Here is a 15,216-nt window from a genome sequence, read left to right on the forward strand (position 1 = left end):
TTCCCAGTTATAATAACTCAAAATCTACTGAAAGATATTGAGATGAAATTCATGTAATGAGTGTGAGCACCAAAAAAATATTGAGTAAGTGATTAAGTACAATAAATATGATTATTTGATGTTTTATCAAAGAATTTGATTCTTTTACACTCTTCAGGTCGCGAATCAACAATTCAATAAATCAACAATAATGTGGTGCTTTTTTTTCATGTTGTTGAAAATGATCGCTTGGTTGAAGAAGAAGAATATTTCAAAATCCAAATTTTTTAACGGCCGTTGCTGCTTCGTGCTTCCCCAATTCTCTCAATTTATCATCTCACGCTGTGTTCACCGACAATCGGCATTTCATTTTTATATGTATTTCACTTTCTGTGGAGCTTTGAGCTTTTAAATCTACCGTGATCTTTCCTCTCCACCAGCAACCGGAAGACTACCCAAGACCAATCCACACAGGTCAGTCATTGCGCAGCTTTTTTGAAATCCACTCCCCCGCCCGGCCCTAACTCGCAGCACTCATTGTGACGTACTATTGAGTGCACCCATAAGAAATACATTGTATGCACTCAATACTACGTCACTGCGCAGTAGAGAACCAAAATTCGTCCTCGGGAATGACTGACCTGTGTGGATTGGTCTTGAGACTACCCTGGCTCTCCTCAAGAATCAAGAAAATCTTATCTTTTCTTCCTGTCCATCATCTCAGTTTTAGGCCCGTTTGACTGGTCCCAACGTATAAAATTGGGCTTGTAGTCTTCCATTCTTAGATTAATTTTTCTGTAAGTTACTTTTTATTTGTCTTAATTCCACTTAGTTTCACGTTTGCATACCTGTATAAATCTGAATGCATAAAGTACCCAATTGGTTGAGAGGTACTCCGTGCTCCCACAGGCTATGTCAGAGGTGACTTTTGTCTCAACACCTGGTAAGTGAGCTCTAGGTGATAAATTGGAACGTAAGCTTTTGCAAAGCTGTCGCCGCATTGTAAAGATAAACATGCTATGAGGACATAAGTATCGTCAAGTTGTATGACATACTGACCGGTCCACTGTGGGTCATTTTGAGCAAATATCACAGCTACACTCAACGAACACATTGTGAAAGCATCTCCAGCGCCCCACTGAATCGTACTGAACAGCAGCAGTGTACAGGTATCAGGAAATAGCTTGGTTTATCGCAACCCTCTGCGGTTCGGATTTTCAGAAGCCCTATCTCAATCCTAACTACCATCTCTACCTCTACTCATGCTTACCGAATGCCACACTCCCATGGCTTTTTTTATGGTACTTATTGAATTTTGTGTTCCATTTGAGACTTTACATCTAGTCTTGTTTGATTTTATTTAATTTTAAGTAGATTTTAATCGCAGACACATTAAAATAGCAAGCTACGACGAGAATTTGAGAACTTACTTAAAAGATGCCGGCACCTTTTGTGAAGAATATTTTCAGATCTCCGGCAATTTTAGCTATATTTAGTGCACATTCGCTATACAATATTTCTCTTATGCCTCTGCTCCTTGTTAGCTGTGTTGATGTCATCGCCTAGAGGTATCAAAAGCCTCCTTTTCAACTCAGGAATGAGGTATAATGAGTTAATTGGCAAGGTAATGTAAATTTCTATTCCTTTGATTAGACCACATAATTTTGTGCTCTCAGTTTCAGGTCACCGGTTTTTGATGGCTCAGTTTTCGTTTTTGAATGATCTCAATAGTGCTGTCCGCATGGACGAACCAATCACCAAGGGCCCTGTCCCCAGATGGCAGAAGAAAACTCTGGAACCCAGGTGAGCCTTATGATTGATAGAAGTCTTTGCCATGATCATTCAGGTTTTAAGAGGTGAAAGCCACTAAGGCTTGATTGGTCACTTTTTAATTCATTATTAGGCAACTCTAGTGTTGTTGATTTTTTTTTCGATTTTCCGGAGATATCAGGTTTTTGCACAAAATAATCGATTAAATTGAATGGATTTTTTTGCAAGCAATTTTGCAGCTGAATCAATTTTTTTACTCACCAATCGAAAATTTTCGATTTTTTACGAACAAAAATTTTACTCCTGAATAATGAAGGAAGCAACAGGCCTACATTATTCTTCTAAACTAAAGGAGACCATTGAAATTGCTCCACTTTAAGGGACAATGAAACTCAACGCTCAGTGAGGCGAGAATTTAAGAAAAAGTAATGGCACAATACTCATCCTAAAAATCGATTTTTTTACTCATAGCGATTTTCTTGAAATCGATTTGTCGGTTGTGATTCTTCTGTGAATAATCGATATTTTTGACGGAATTGACACTTTCGGTTTAATTGATTTTTGGGGAAAAATCAACAACTCTAGGTGACTCTTATACTCATGAGAAATTTCAATAAAGTAACCAGAAAATTCACCTAAAAATTTGAAATATTTATCTAGAAAATATTACGTAGGTACTTAAATGATTGTGTTATCAAATGAAACTTAACAACGTTGTAAGTTCCTCTGGATTTCAATAACAGCAAGACGTGCTGAAGTCAGTCTTTAAAATGAAACTAAGATTGATTATTTCTTCTCAAGCATTTATCTCTAGACATTAAAAACAATCAAGAGTTTCACCAAAGATAGATGTGGTTTATTTAAGTATTGTTGCCTCAGCTTGTCGGTCAACTAGTAGTCCTAGAGAAATCAGAGAGGACCATGAATTTTTGCCAACACCCTCAGTGCCCCCTCCTAAAGTTTAATCCATCAGGACTGTTAATCCGTGTTGATAAACTATATTCTGTACCAACTACATTGACCTGTTACTCTAAGTCTTGATACTTAAGTATGAGAGTGCCTTCAACTATCTCCTATTTCTGTATTAAGTAAGTAAATAGGAAATCAAGCCCCTACCAAGACTTGACTCTCAGATGCTCGGTATGTATCGCTTGCTTTGTGAAAAGCAACTTTCTAGTATGCTCTGACATTTAAAGCAGGTTTTCTCAAGGTACACTCTACTACAGGTATGGACAAATGGAATTTTAGAAAGTCGTCAAAACGCGTAGATTTGACAGCATCGAGAGTACGACTGCAAAGACATACGCGGCAAATGGACGGTACGACTTCATACGTCACTCGATCGCCGATTTTCTCAGCGCTGCCACTTCGGCACCCTGTTTGTCCATACCTGTAGTAGAGTGTACCTTGGGTTTTCAGAAGTAATTATGTTTGAACACTGGCTTTACTTGATGTTAGGGATTCGTCCATATGAATTCAGATTTTTCTTCTTTTTTTTTCAGCGGTGGGATCAACTCCAGCTTGAATTTATCGAAAGGGAAAATATCAGCCTCATTCAATGCCAGCTCCTCAGGAATGCCAAAAACACCAAAACAGAGCGATGCCATGGCCATGAAGAAAACACCATCGAAAACTCCAAAAAAATCACCTGGTAATTCAGTCCAGCCACTCTTATTGATATGTGTGCTTTCCTTTTTTTGTAAATTGTCTCAAGCAGAGGCAGGCACTACCTGGTGCGTTGTCAAGTTCACGGCCAACTGAAGCAGAGCTCAGTTAAAAATTTGCCGACAGAATACACTACTAATGCTGTTGTACTTAAATTTTTCATCTTTGTCCATGTGTTTTTCATCATAACTCTGTCAAAGTATCAAATAACCTTTTTTCTACTATTCATGGCGTTACTGCCAACAGTAAATGCAATTTTAGGCTCATTGATGAAGAGTTAGCAGCAGCAACACTGCTAGTCACTGGTTGGTCAAAAAGGAAACTTTTTGTCTGTGAACCAAAGGTGGTAAGGAAAAATGCTCACATCATGTAGGTAACTGCTTGGTAAAGTGAGCAATGGTTCCCTTATTGACCAGCATTTTAATTGCTAGTGTGCCGGCAAAGATACACTCCATAGGCTTGTGACAATATTCTGATCAACATCTCATAACTTGTATTAAGTATGATAAATGAAAGGAAGATTGTCAGAACTGTTAGACATATCTGAATAACAGTAAAAGCTAAGTTCCTACTTATCCTGGTCCTTATAGGCCTCGCATGTCTAGGCTTGACTGTCCCGAGCATTTTCCAGGGGTGTAGGATTTTCCAAACATTCCAAATTTTTACACGCTCGCTGCCGGCTTCCGACATTTTCCTCATCGGCTTTCTTTCGTCAAAATCTCCCACCATAAAAAATGATGACTTATTTCTTCCTTTTTTCTGTGATTTTCTTTTGTTTAAAAATTCTCTCTTCCGCATTGGTAGGGCCTTTTCAATTTCTCATGCGCTTGTTGGGGCACATAATTGGGCATTTCTGCCGTGAAATTACATACTTAGTTGTGACTAGTTATTATTACACCACCTTTATCATTTTAGTCTTGTAACAATGATCCTGTATAAGGCACTAAAAAACCATAATCTTAGTGTAGCTGTAAAGTATATTGTTTTTTAGCTTGAAACACAACCGCACTAATATTTCACCTCCTACAATTTATTTTGCAGGTAAAACACCCTCAAGAACCCCAACGCGAACTCCCAGCGGTGGAGATCGATTCATTCCAAGCAGGACTGGAACTAATTTTGAACTTGGACATTACAAGGTATTTCTATCTTTTATATTTTGTCCACCTACGTCTTGTTTGGACCTACGCAATTGTCTCTGTTTCAGATAGTCCTCCGAGTTAACCTTAAAAGTGCTCTCATACTATGTTTGTCAATGCAGCAATACCAGAGTGCCTAGAAGTAATTCAGTGCAAGTTTTGGCTCCTTAAAGTTTAAGCTCTGCGTAATATTTCCTAGGGAATCTTGGACTTATAAACTTGGAAAAAAAAAACTTATAAACGTTCTCCAAAATGAAGGATCTCAACTTGATCTGTGAAAAATTCATCATCGAAAAACCAATTTACTATACAATGTTTTCATACTTTGAATCAAAACGTACTTAAATCAAAGAAAAAAATTATGCTTCATCATTTAAAAATCACATGTTTTTAGCTCTCCAAGGGGCCACTTGAATTAAGTCCACACAATTTTAGAGTGCAACAAAAGATCAGTTTTCTTCAAAAGCATTGAAATTAAATGCAAGATTGAAGATGGTGGATTTTCTGCCTCCTTCTTACATGCATATAAACTCATGTGACGTTGACTCTTATCTGCTGGAAATGCTTCCCACACAATTATTTTTTGCTTGTAAGATTTTAAAGGTAAGTTCAAAGTATTAATTTTTTCAGTAAATGCATTCTCATTTTGGAAGAGGTTTAGACTAAAACTAAGGAGATGTCTTATTCTTCATTTATGTTGAGAATGCAGAGGTAATAATGACGCTAATAAATTATAATTTTACAGCTCAATCAACAGGAAAATGAAAGAGAAGATGACGGGTTAAGCCCGGCTCAAAAAGACAATCGCCAAGCCATGAAAGAAACTCTTCACGGTTGTGACATATCTCAAACTAGGATCCTGGCTTTTCAAAAGAAGGCGCCAGCTCCTCCTGAAGTAAGTATTGTCTTTATCTTCTTTATCAGAATTTTTCCATTAGATTCAGTCTTAGTCTTTAGAAGCATTTAACGTAACATGTGTGTTCGTCAATAAAATTTCTATTAAAATCCCATGCTTTAATGAGGAAGGTTGCGTAGCAAAATCTAAACAGTCAAATGAAAGTACATACTCACTTAATATGCTCAAATTTTTTAAAAAATATTCATGTGATTCTAACCCTATTTCACCATCTGCTTATTTCAATTTACTGCTAATCTGTATTTATGTTTTTTTCTTTTTTTTTCTTTTTTCATGGAGTTAATTTCTGTTAACTGATTACTGAAATTTGAAGTATGCCGGGCGGTCATACATGACAAAGGTGGGATGGCATAGTGAAATAGGTCGGTTATGTCCTATCGCGGCTTTGTTGTCCTTATGTCATGTAGAATTGACAACATGGTATCAAGAACTCAGGTGGTGGTTTTAGCTTGTCGTCAATTCCACCTGACTTAAGCACGACACAGCAGCGATACGACATAGCCACTCTACTCGTTTTCACATCTGTCATTTATGTCCGCCAGACAAACTTTAAATTTCAATAATCGGCGTCGCTGAACTTTTTTTTTCAAGCAACATATCTCGAAATAAAGTATGTGCAATAGACTTTTTCCAGATTAACTTTGAATTGTTTACATTTTAGTAAATTTTTGTACCTGTGTGGTCTTTCAACCATCTCAATTTTTTTTTTCAGGGTTATGTAAATCCATTAAAAGTTCTCTACAGTCAGTCTAAAACTCCCATGTCGGCCAAAGCAACTAGCAGATATATACCGCATGCACCAGATAGAATTCTAGACGCCCCTGAAATTGTTGATGATTACTGTAAGTATTACAATAAGGTAACATCCATGTAGATGAATAGGAAGCTATGTGATTGTATTCTCCTCACCAGGAAATATTTGCCAGAAAAAGTCCTCAATTCCTCATAAATTGTGAGTGGATTATGGCAGTTTAGAGGTCACTGGTTTCCTCACACCACCCACGCTTGCGCGCTCAAACTTTTCTGCACCCTTCGATTTTACTAGTCAACGATTAGCTTTGATTATTTAAGTTGTAAAAGTACATTTTTGTACCGCAAACTTCAAACCGCCATAGTTTTGGATTATTTAGACATTTTTTGTTGTGTTTTATAGCAAGATGCTAAGAAACAATTCTGCATACAGTACTGCTAGTCGCTCAATTTTTACATTTTCAAGACTGAGCCCACATTTATTGCGGATGGCTACGATGAAATGTAGATATTTTTTGTTTTTTTTTTTATTAAATTTCACTGATGTATTTTTTGTGTTTAACTCATTGTCAGGGTTGCTGGACATCTAGAAAACCGAAATTGTCAGAGAATTTGTGGCAACTGGGAAAAGGCGAAGAAAGTCTGGGAATTTTTGACACATCTACTAGTCACTCTAACATATCACTAATTTTAAAACTTTGTACCCTTCCCGGTCATTTTTCAAGAATGTCATCTCTTAACCAGCTACCAAATGCCTTTTTCCATAATTTGATTTCAAAACAAGGGAATTTAGTCCAAAATTGATCAAAATTCGGGTAAGAATTAAAAAATAACAAAAGAAATAAAATAGAAAAAGTTGGTAATTTTGTTCAAAGGTCAGGGAAAGTCAGGGGATTGGAAACTCTTAGAGTCAAGGAAAAGCAAGAAAGTCAAAAAATTTGAAGATGAAATTATGCCAACCCTGCATCGAAAAGATCTTAACTCTCTTAACAATTAATCTCAATGACTGTATCAATTCTCTTATGTGTCGATTTTTTTCTGTCCAGATCTGAATTTAATCGATTGGAGTTCAACCAATATCTTAGCAGTTGCTTTAGGAAACAGTGTGTATCTATGGAATGCTGCCACCGGTAATATAGATCAGTTACTGGAATTGGAAGGTCAAGACTATGTTTCCTCATTGAATTGGATTCAAGAAGGGAATTTACTGGCAGTCGGAACGAGTTTAGGTTGCGTTCAGGTTTGTACGCCTTATAGTTAAAAACAAAAGAAATTTTTGACAGTTATTTAGAAAATACAATCTTCATTGAATAGAATAATTTTACAATAATTATTAAATCACATTTTTATATGTTACTTACTTTGAATAATGTAAAAACGATTAAGATTACTTAATTTAGTACTTTGTTGTTCTGCATTAAAGGTTGCTGGAACTACTTGCTTTTTCTTTCTTCCTTTTCTTGTTTGCAGCGATTGGTATTGGCCATTGATATTCATAAATTGCATTGGTAAACATCTTCCTCTTCAGTAGAAAATCGTAATGAAATTTCTAGTTTTCAAGAATTTCCTCTTGTTCTCAGCTACTCTAATTTTGTGTATTTCTTTCAATAGTTGTGGGATGCAACTCAAAACAAACGGTTGCGTTTGATGGATGGACATTCTCAGCGAGTTGCATCATTATCATGGAACACCTTCATTTTATCCAGTGGATCTCGCACCGGTCAGATCATCCATCATGATGTGAGACAAAGGGAACACCAAGTAGCCTTGTTATCCAGTCACACTCAAGAGGTAAAATTTATTAGTTTGTATCCTGAAATTGAATCAAGGAGGCGAAAAAAATGAACTCATTATCACCCTGTAATAAAGTAAGAACCAAGCACATTTTCATTTACACCAAACAAGTCTATCGTAAAAAGACATGAACAGTCCCAAATGATTTTGGCTTTTAAGGGAGTATTGAGTGGTTTGTATGAATTTTCCTTGTTCTACACTCTATGGATGCCACTTTGACCACTAGCGATTTTAAAGGACTCCCCACGTAACTTTTGTAAATAATTTTACTTTTTGTATTTATCAAAAAAAAAAAGGTGACAAACTCTAAGAGCTGTAATATACTCCTCTCTCTGTTCAAGCTTCAGAATGTGTTTGTAAATTTCTCCTTGTTTGATTTTTACTGTAATTGTAAAAACTTGATTTGCCTTGCTTTTCTGAAAGCTAAAAGTTAATTGATGAGAATTAATTTAAAATCCATTTGCAAAAGCTAGCACTGGAATATATATGTGTTCGCAAAGTTAAAATATTGATGGCCAAAGTGCGAAACCCCGTATCTTTATTGTGGTGTAAAGGAACAATCCAACTTCATAGCTTGAAATTGATGCAGAATGTTCTGCTAGCAGAGAAAAAAATTGAAAGAAGTTTTCCAGAAATGGCGTTGACTAGTTTTCAATGAAAAAAATTGTGTATAACAGGTAGTCTCCAACACAGCAAACAGAGGTATGTGGTTTCGGACTTTGGTCATTGATATGAATCTTGTTTAAAATTTGATCTTGTGAGTTTCAATTGGACTCACTAAGTGTACACGACCCCGCACATTCCTTATGGAAAAGTGTGCCCTGTTCAATCTCCAATTTTTTAATATCATTGTGCAAACTTTCTACGAAGCACTGTTTTCGCACAATCCATGAAGGAGTTTTGATAATTCCTTGAATAAAAGGAGACTGTGCGGCAATAAAGATTTATAGAGCTCCTTATCTCAGCACTTGAATATGGTCAGTTGTGCGACAATAAAAAAATCAGGAAAACCGCAGACAGTCTTATCTGGGATTCGGCACACCTTTTCGCTTGACCATCCGAATCAGTTTCTCTCTCCCAGTCTCCCCTTTATCTCTCATCAGCTGAATTTTTCCAACATCTAGAACGTTCTCAATTGTTAGAAGTAAGAGGGATCTCTTTACTTTCTCGCCGCTCTGCCTCCTTTTATTCAAGGAATCATCAAAATGTCTACCGCAGATTGTGCGAAAACGGTAGCTCATAGAAAGTTGGGGCAATGGTGACTTTTGATCAGCATCTATAGACGAGTTTAGTGCATTACAAAAAATTGGAAATCAAGCGGGGTTCATCTGCCCATAAGGAGTGTGCGGGGTCCTTTATGCTGTTTTTATCTTGATCTCAATGAAATGTATTTACCCCTTGAATTTTTGTTATTATCAGGTTTGTGGACTTAAATGGTCACCAGATGGGAAGTACCTAGCCAGTGGTGGCAATGATAACATGTTGTATATCTGGTCAGGCATTCCTGGTCAAGCTTCATATCAAACAACACCACTTTATAGTTTAAGGTATTATATCTGATTTGGCAAACTTTTAAGTTTTATGAGCAGTGGCGTGGCGTGCTTCGATATTTAGCGATATTTCCCCATTTGAGGCTATGGCAAAGAATCGATTATCAAGGTGTTTGTTGCAAACACCCTGTTAATCGAACCTTTTCCATGGGTTTGAATGGCAGACCAATCGATGTATCGCAAAGCACGTCACGCCACTGTTGATGAGCTTCCTCTTCATTATTAATTTTTTAGAAACAATAATCTCAGCTTCAGAGTGGTTTTTACTTTTTTTTGCCCGCAAAGTATTGGTCTAGCAATGCGCTTGGCATGAACTTTGTCCAGGCGTTTTGTCTAGTGTGTGTCTAGGAGCTTTGTCTAGTGTGTGTAGAAACACATCATCTTTTTTTCTTTTTTTCATTTTTGGATGTAAAACAATCTTTTTAACCGACCCTTTTCAGGTATTGCGCATTATTTTCAGTGTTTTATTTCAATAGACAAGATTTATTTGGAGTCTAGAATTACTTTCCTTCAATAGAAAGATGGTCAGGATTTTCCAGTATAAAAAAAAGGGCAGAGGAAGGAGTTTCAGAAAAAGAGAAACCATATTCACATTACATGATTCAATTAGAGCCCAGCTGTTCGTTTGGTAAACAAGAAATTATGGGTTTTTTTTTCTCTCTCACCTTCATTAATTCCACCAGTCATGCTCTTTTTCAAGAGTGGCGGTAGCCACCCCTGGTCGAGGAAAATAACGTCCTACTAAGGTCCCGATAGCAAACGGGTGGCTGACACTCTTAGTCACACCTAACTCCCTTATAAACAATACAATAAAATCCAATTCAAAGTAAAATATTAGAACATATTTCAAATGTTTGAAACGAAGCAAAATAATTTTACACATACATGAATATTTTGTAAAATCTGTTTTAAATTTTATTCAAAATGCTAGCGATTATTTCATAAAATGGTAAAAATGATAATATTTTTGAACCACATATGTGACCAGTTCTGTGAAACGGGATCTAATCTTCCAGGAAGAAAAAGAAAATTTTTACTCAACTTTTTTCGAAACATTAAACAACGGAATTTTTCCGCGGTTTTTCTTCCATCTGAGGACTCAAATCTTCCTTAATATCTGAGCTTTCAGAATCAAACTTCCGCCAAATTTTCTAGATTTTCCTCCTCCACGCATTTGGGAAATGTTGAGGAAAATTTCCTCCCAGATGATGAGGTCCTTTTTCACAGATCCGGTCGTATATTTGTGCCTACGTGTCATTTTCAAATTGGTGATGATTGGTCATGATCTCAAATAATTTGTATTTTTTTGCATTCAAAGATAAATACTTCCAACAATTCACTCAATATTCATTCATCACTTAACAGTCCCATTCTGTTCCTTTCATCAGGAATTTCGTCCGTTCTATAAATATCATAAAATAAGAGTTAACTTGCATGATCACAACTAACACCTACTTTGTTTCTTATGCTGTCTCTTACGATTTATACTTGCTAGTCAATTTTTTCTTGAAACATTTTGGCTTTTATTTCAGTGCTCATCAAGCAGCGGTAAAGGCACTAGCTTGGTGTCCATGGGCCCCGCACATCCTGGCTAGTGGTGGTGGCACGGCTGATAGACACATCCGATTCTGGAATTGCAATATAGGCTCTTGTTTCAACTCCATCGATACCAAGTCTCAGGTATGCTTGAGCTGAATTGTTTGTTTTTAGTTATGATGTATTTTCTTCTTTAATTTGAATGAGTGTCTTAGAAATTGATAAGAAGATGTAAAGCAATAGACTGGATAAACGCTTTTCTTGATCAAAGTTAGGGTGTTTAGAAGTCTCTAAAAGTCAGTTATTTTTAGGGTAGCTTTAATTATAAGGCAGGAGAAATTTCAGAAATGTGCCTCAAAAGTCTGGTAGAAATATTTGAAAACTTCATACAAGTGGCTCAGCTCGACGGATTGGACTACATTTTGCAATGAAGAACAACAATTTCTGGCCCTCAAATAGAAACATCCATCTGCATAGGGACACTAATGGCACATATGTTGTTTCTAAAATGAGCCAGAAATTGTAGTTCCTGATTTCCAAATGTAGTCCAATTGCTCCAATAAGAGCATAAAATAAATATTTGTCAACGGGTCTCAAGAAAATCGATCTGAAACAAATTAAATTCCTGCTTTGTGATCAAAATTTTAGAAACTAACGGTTCATCTGCCTACATGTTCATTCACTTTTTAAAAAACAAATTAGGCCCAAGAGTTATAGGTCAATTGGCTTTTCTTTACATATTGCAAGTGGCAAACTCGCTTTTAAAATCGGCACAGATTATTCAATACCAATACTAATTAGAATCTTGACTAATGGAGCAAAATTGGTCAAGGTTAGGGGAAAACCGATGAATGTCAACCAATGAATGGTTTGCAATTTTTCCCTGACACTTTTTTGACTTAATAGCAAGTCTAACTGTCCAATTTTTTCTTTTAGGTTTGCGGTATTTTATGGTCATCTGCTTTCAAGGAAATCATATCAGGACATGGCTTTGCAAACAACCAGTTGATTATTTGGAAATATCCCAGTATGGCGAAAGTAAGTAATTATTCATCGACTAAAATCAAGCAAACTTACCATCTGAACACAGTTCACTATCTTTCTGTGATTCAAATCATACAGTTGACTGTCATAAAGGTTTTTCTAAATCAAATCAGTAAATGAACAATTACAAAGTTGTAAAATCATATAATTCAGAATTTCCTCCTGTTGTATTGTGTGTATTTGTTTAACTGTGATGTCATTACTGTAACCTTGTCAGAATCGTTAAATAGAATTGAAAAATAATATACCTCCTACCTACACCGAGGATCTCAGGATAAGGTTTTTGAATACATCTGGAAAAAGTGAATAAACAGCGAATCAAAAGTTACCTAGGAATATCACAAAAATTTTTTACAAAATTATCTGATGGCCAAAGTACGGAACCACATATTTCCGTTTACGACTTTGCAGACTTTCTGTCATACTTTATTATCTCCTCAAAAAACTAGTCAACGTAATTTCTCGAAAACTTCCCGGATTTTTCTTCTCTTTCAGCTAAATATTCCGTGTAAATATAAAGCCATAAAATTGGCTTGTTTCTCAAGGAAAAGTTAAAGTAGAAGCAGAAATGTTGAGGTACCTCAACGGAGATACGTGGTTTTGTAATTTGGCCATTGAATCAGAGAATCAAACAAAATAATATCTCTTAGCAGTTTACAAACTGTCCTTTCTGGTGGTTGTTGATTGGTCTAGAAACACATAACACATAAGAAAGAGAATTTTAAGTATCATGTATTTCTGTTCTAGGTGGCAGAATTAACGGGTCACACAGCACGTGTTTTACATCTTGCAATGTCACCAGACAATACAACTGTGCTCTCTGCAGGAGCCGATGAGACTCTGCGCCTATGGAAATGTTTTGTCCCAGATCCACTAAAAAAGAAAGAAGTCAAAGATTCGGCACCCATTCACAGCATTTTGAAACAAAGTATCCGTTAATTATAATCAAGTATTTCCACTTCATTTGTTTCTTGTGATAACTGTATAGACTGAGCTTATCAGAGTCAGCATTCATTTGACATAGCTGATAAAATAGAGATGAAAATTTATATATCTATCCTTTTCTTGTTTTAGTATTGAAGATATGCTGACCACTCATTATATGTGTACAAAATACGGTTACGACAGACTGTTTTGAATTGATTATATGTAAACCCATTTTGGCAGCTCAGTTAAATTTTTGCTGATTGAAGTGCTTAATTTTCTCATTCTCATTTAATTTTTCATCAATGCTCTGTTAAGTAAATTATTTATTTTTCTTCTTTTTAAAGACTGTTTTTTATATTTGACACTGTACTCTTCAACTTTGTAAATACTCAACATTCTTTATGGCGAGATCAAAAAGTCAACCCTCAGCCTAAGGTAACTCAATCTAAAAATAGCATGTTGTTGGTTTTAATATGTTTTGTAATTTTTTTTAGAGTTCTTAAATAATTTTTTGAAGGTATATCAATGTAATAATTGCCAGTTAAAATTAAATCAAATAATTCATTTTATCAATTTTTATTGTTCAATTTTTACATGCATTTTGCAGATTAGCTCTATAATATAGCAAAGATATTGTGGTCCTTGAATAAAATTCACAAAATTTAATTAACATTATGACGTTGGTTAATTGGATTTCATAGGACTATCGTATTGATCTTTAAATTCTTACCAGGCGATCTCGACGAATATCTGTGAAAGCAAGTTTTTTCTGGAAAAATTCTTAAAATGGCTACTTTTTCTTGTGAAAATTTTTCCTCAGAAAGAAAAGTGCGTTAATAAATCTGGATTTTAAGAGTAGTGTAGGGGCCAGACAATGGATGTTCAAATCTGCATGGATCATTGATCAGGAGTCCTATAGTAAAAAAAAAGACATCCATGAGTAAAAAATAATATCTTACATTAATTTTTGTTCTTTTTTTTTTTTGTAATCCTAAGTACTTGAGTAAAGCGAATCAATAAGAAACGTACCTATTGCATGAAATTTTATTCAACGACCAATGTGTTAACTGTTCTTATGTATGTTCATAGTTTTAATAAATGTATTTTTATACTTTTGTGACAATAAACAAATTTTCTCTGTATTTTTGAATGAACCCGCCAATGTTTGTACTTTCTTCAACTTCCAAATATGAAATAAATAAAATATTATTTTTACTATTTTAATTTTTCTGCTTTTCTCTCTGATTCTTCAATGATATATTATGGGATTCATTAATTTTTTATTTAAGTGTTGACACATTGAAAGTCTGTTTTACCCAAAAGTAAGAGCCTTATTCTTGTAACCACCACAATTTATTTAAAGGAAATCAACAATGTAGTACATGCGTAAATACTTTTAATTTACAATGCAGTTGATTGAAGGCAAACTTAAGATTTTGAAAGAAAATATATAGTAATGGCAGGATTTCTAGTGGTCTGGAAAGGCAGGGAATTCAACGAATAGCTTTTGGTTCAACAACTTCAACTGGTGCTCTTCGAGAAAGTGCAGGCAATTTTTGAGGGTTTTTTTTCATAATTTGAATCTTTTGAAATGGAAGTTTTGTTCTAAGTTTCACAAAATTCAGCATAATGAAAAGAATGAAAAATTTATGAGGAAGTCTTGTCGGAAGTTCTGAGAATTTGAATACTTGAAGTCAGGGAAAAGGGAAACACTAGGGAATTGGAAAATTATGAAATTATTGAATCCTTGAAAAAGATCTCTCCTTCAATAAGCATTTAAAGAAAATATTTTTCACATCCAGTGCATGAATGGAATACAACAATTTTCTTTCTCAGCTCCGTCTCATTCTCATTTATGATACTTATCAAATTTGAGTTGAACAGCATTCAGAGGAGAAAATTGAGAAACAATTTTTTATTCGCTCATCAAAATTGGAGTGAAGTGATACACATCACACAAGTGATACATAAGGAATCACATGGAAGTGAAGCTAGGGAAAGGATGTGAGTTGATGGCGGCGAAGAGATGAAACTAGTTATTCGTGCTTGATGGATGTCTGTGTTGTATTTGAAAAATGTGCTTTTAGCAAGTCTTGGGTCTATTAGACCCGGCCAAAAAAATAAAATCATGGATAGTTATAGAAAA

At 35.4% G+C, this 15,216-nt stretch overlaps 1 protein-coding gene across 6 annotated transcripts; it reads left to right on the forward strand.

The window, feature by feature from the left end:
* The first annotated feature begins 238 nt into the window (after nt 1-238).
* fzy (cell division cycle 20 protein fzy) lies at nt 239-14,294 on the forward strand. 6 transcript variants are annotated; one of them, XM_072295817.1, is made up of 13 exons: nt 239-357; nt 704-776; nt 1,656-1,782; nt 3,252-3,400; nt 4,456-4,553; nt 5,299-5,448; nt 6,182-6,311; nt 7,266-7,459; nt 7,831-8,010; nt 9,433-9,560; nt 11,096-11,243; nt 12,036-12,137; nt 12,891-14,294. In XM_072295817.1, the coding sequence occupies exons 3-13, from the start codon at nt 1,676-1,678 to the stop codon at nt 13,080-13,082; spliced, it is 1,578 nt and encodes a 525-aa protein (XP_072151918.1). In that variant the 5' UTR covers nt 239-357; nt 704-776; nt 1,656-1,675; the 3' UTR covers nt 13,083-14,294. The 6 variants fall into 6 exon arrangements, with proteins under 6 accessions (XP_072151918.1, XP_072151921.1, XP_072151919.1 ...); XM_072295816.1 differs by having other exon boundaries at nt 260-453; XM_072295820.1 differs by lacking the exon at nt 704-776 and having other exon boundaries at nt 248-357; nt 1,662-1,782.
* Nucleotides 14,295-15,216: the final 922 nt, after the last annotated feature.

The sequence above is a fragment of the Bemisia tabaci genome, chromosome 2, assembly GCF_918797505.1.
Source record: "Bemisia tabaci chromosome 2, PGI_BMITA_v3".
Classification (NCBI taxonomy): domain Eukaryota; kingdom Metazoa; phylum Arthropoda; class Insecta; order Hemiptera; family Aleyrodidae; genus Bemisia; species Bemisia tabaci.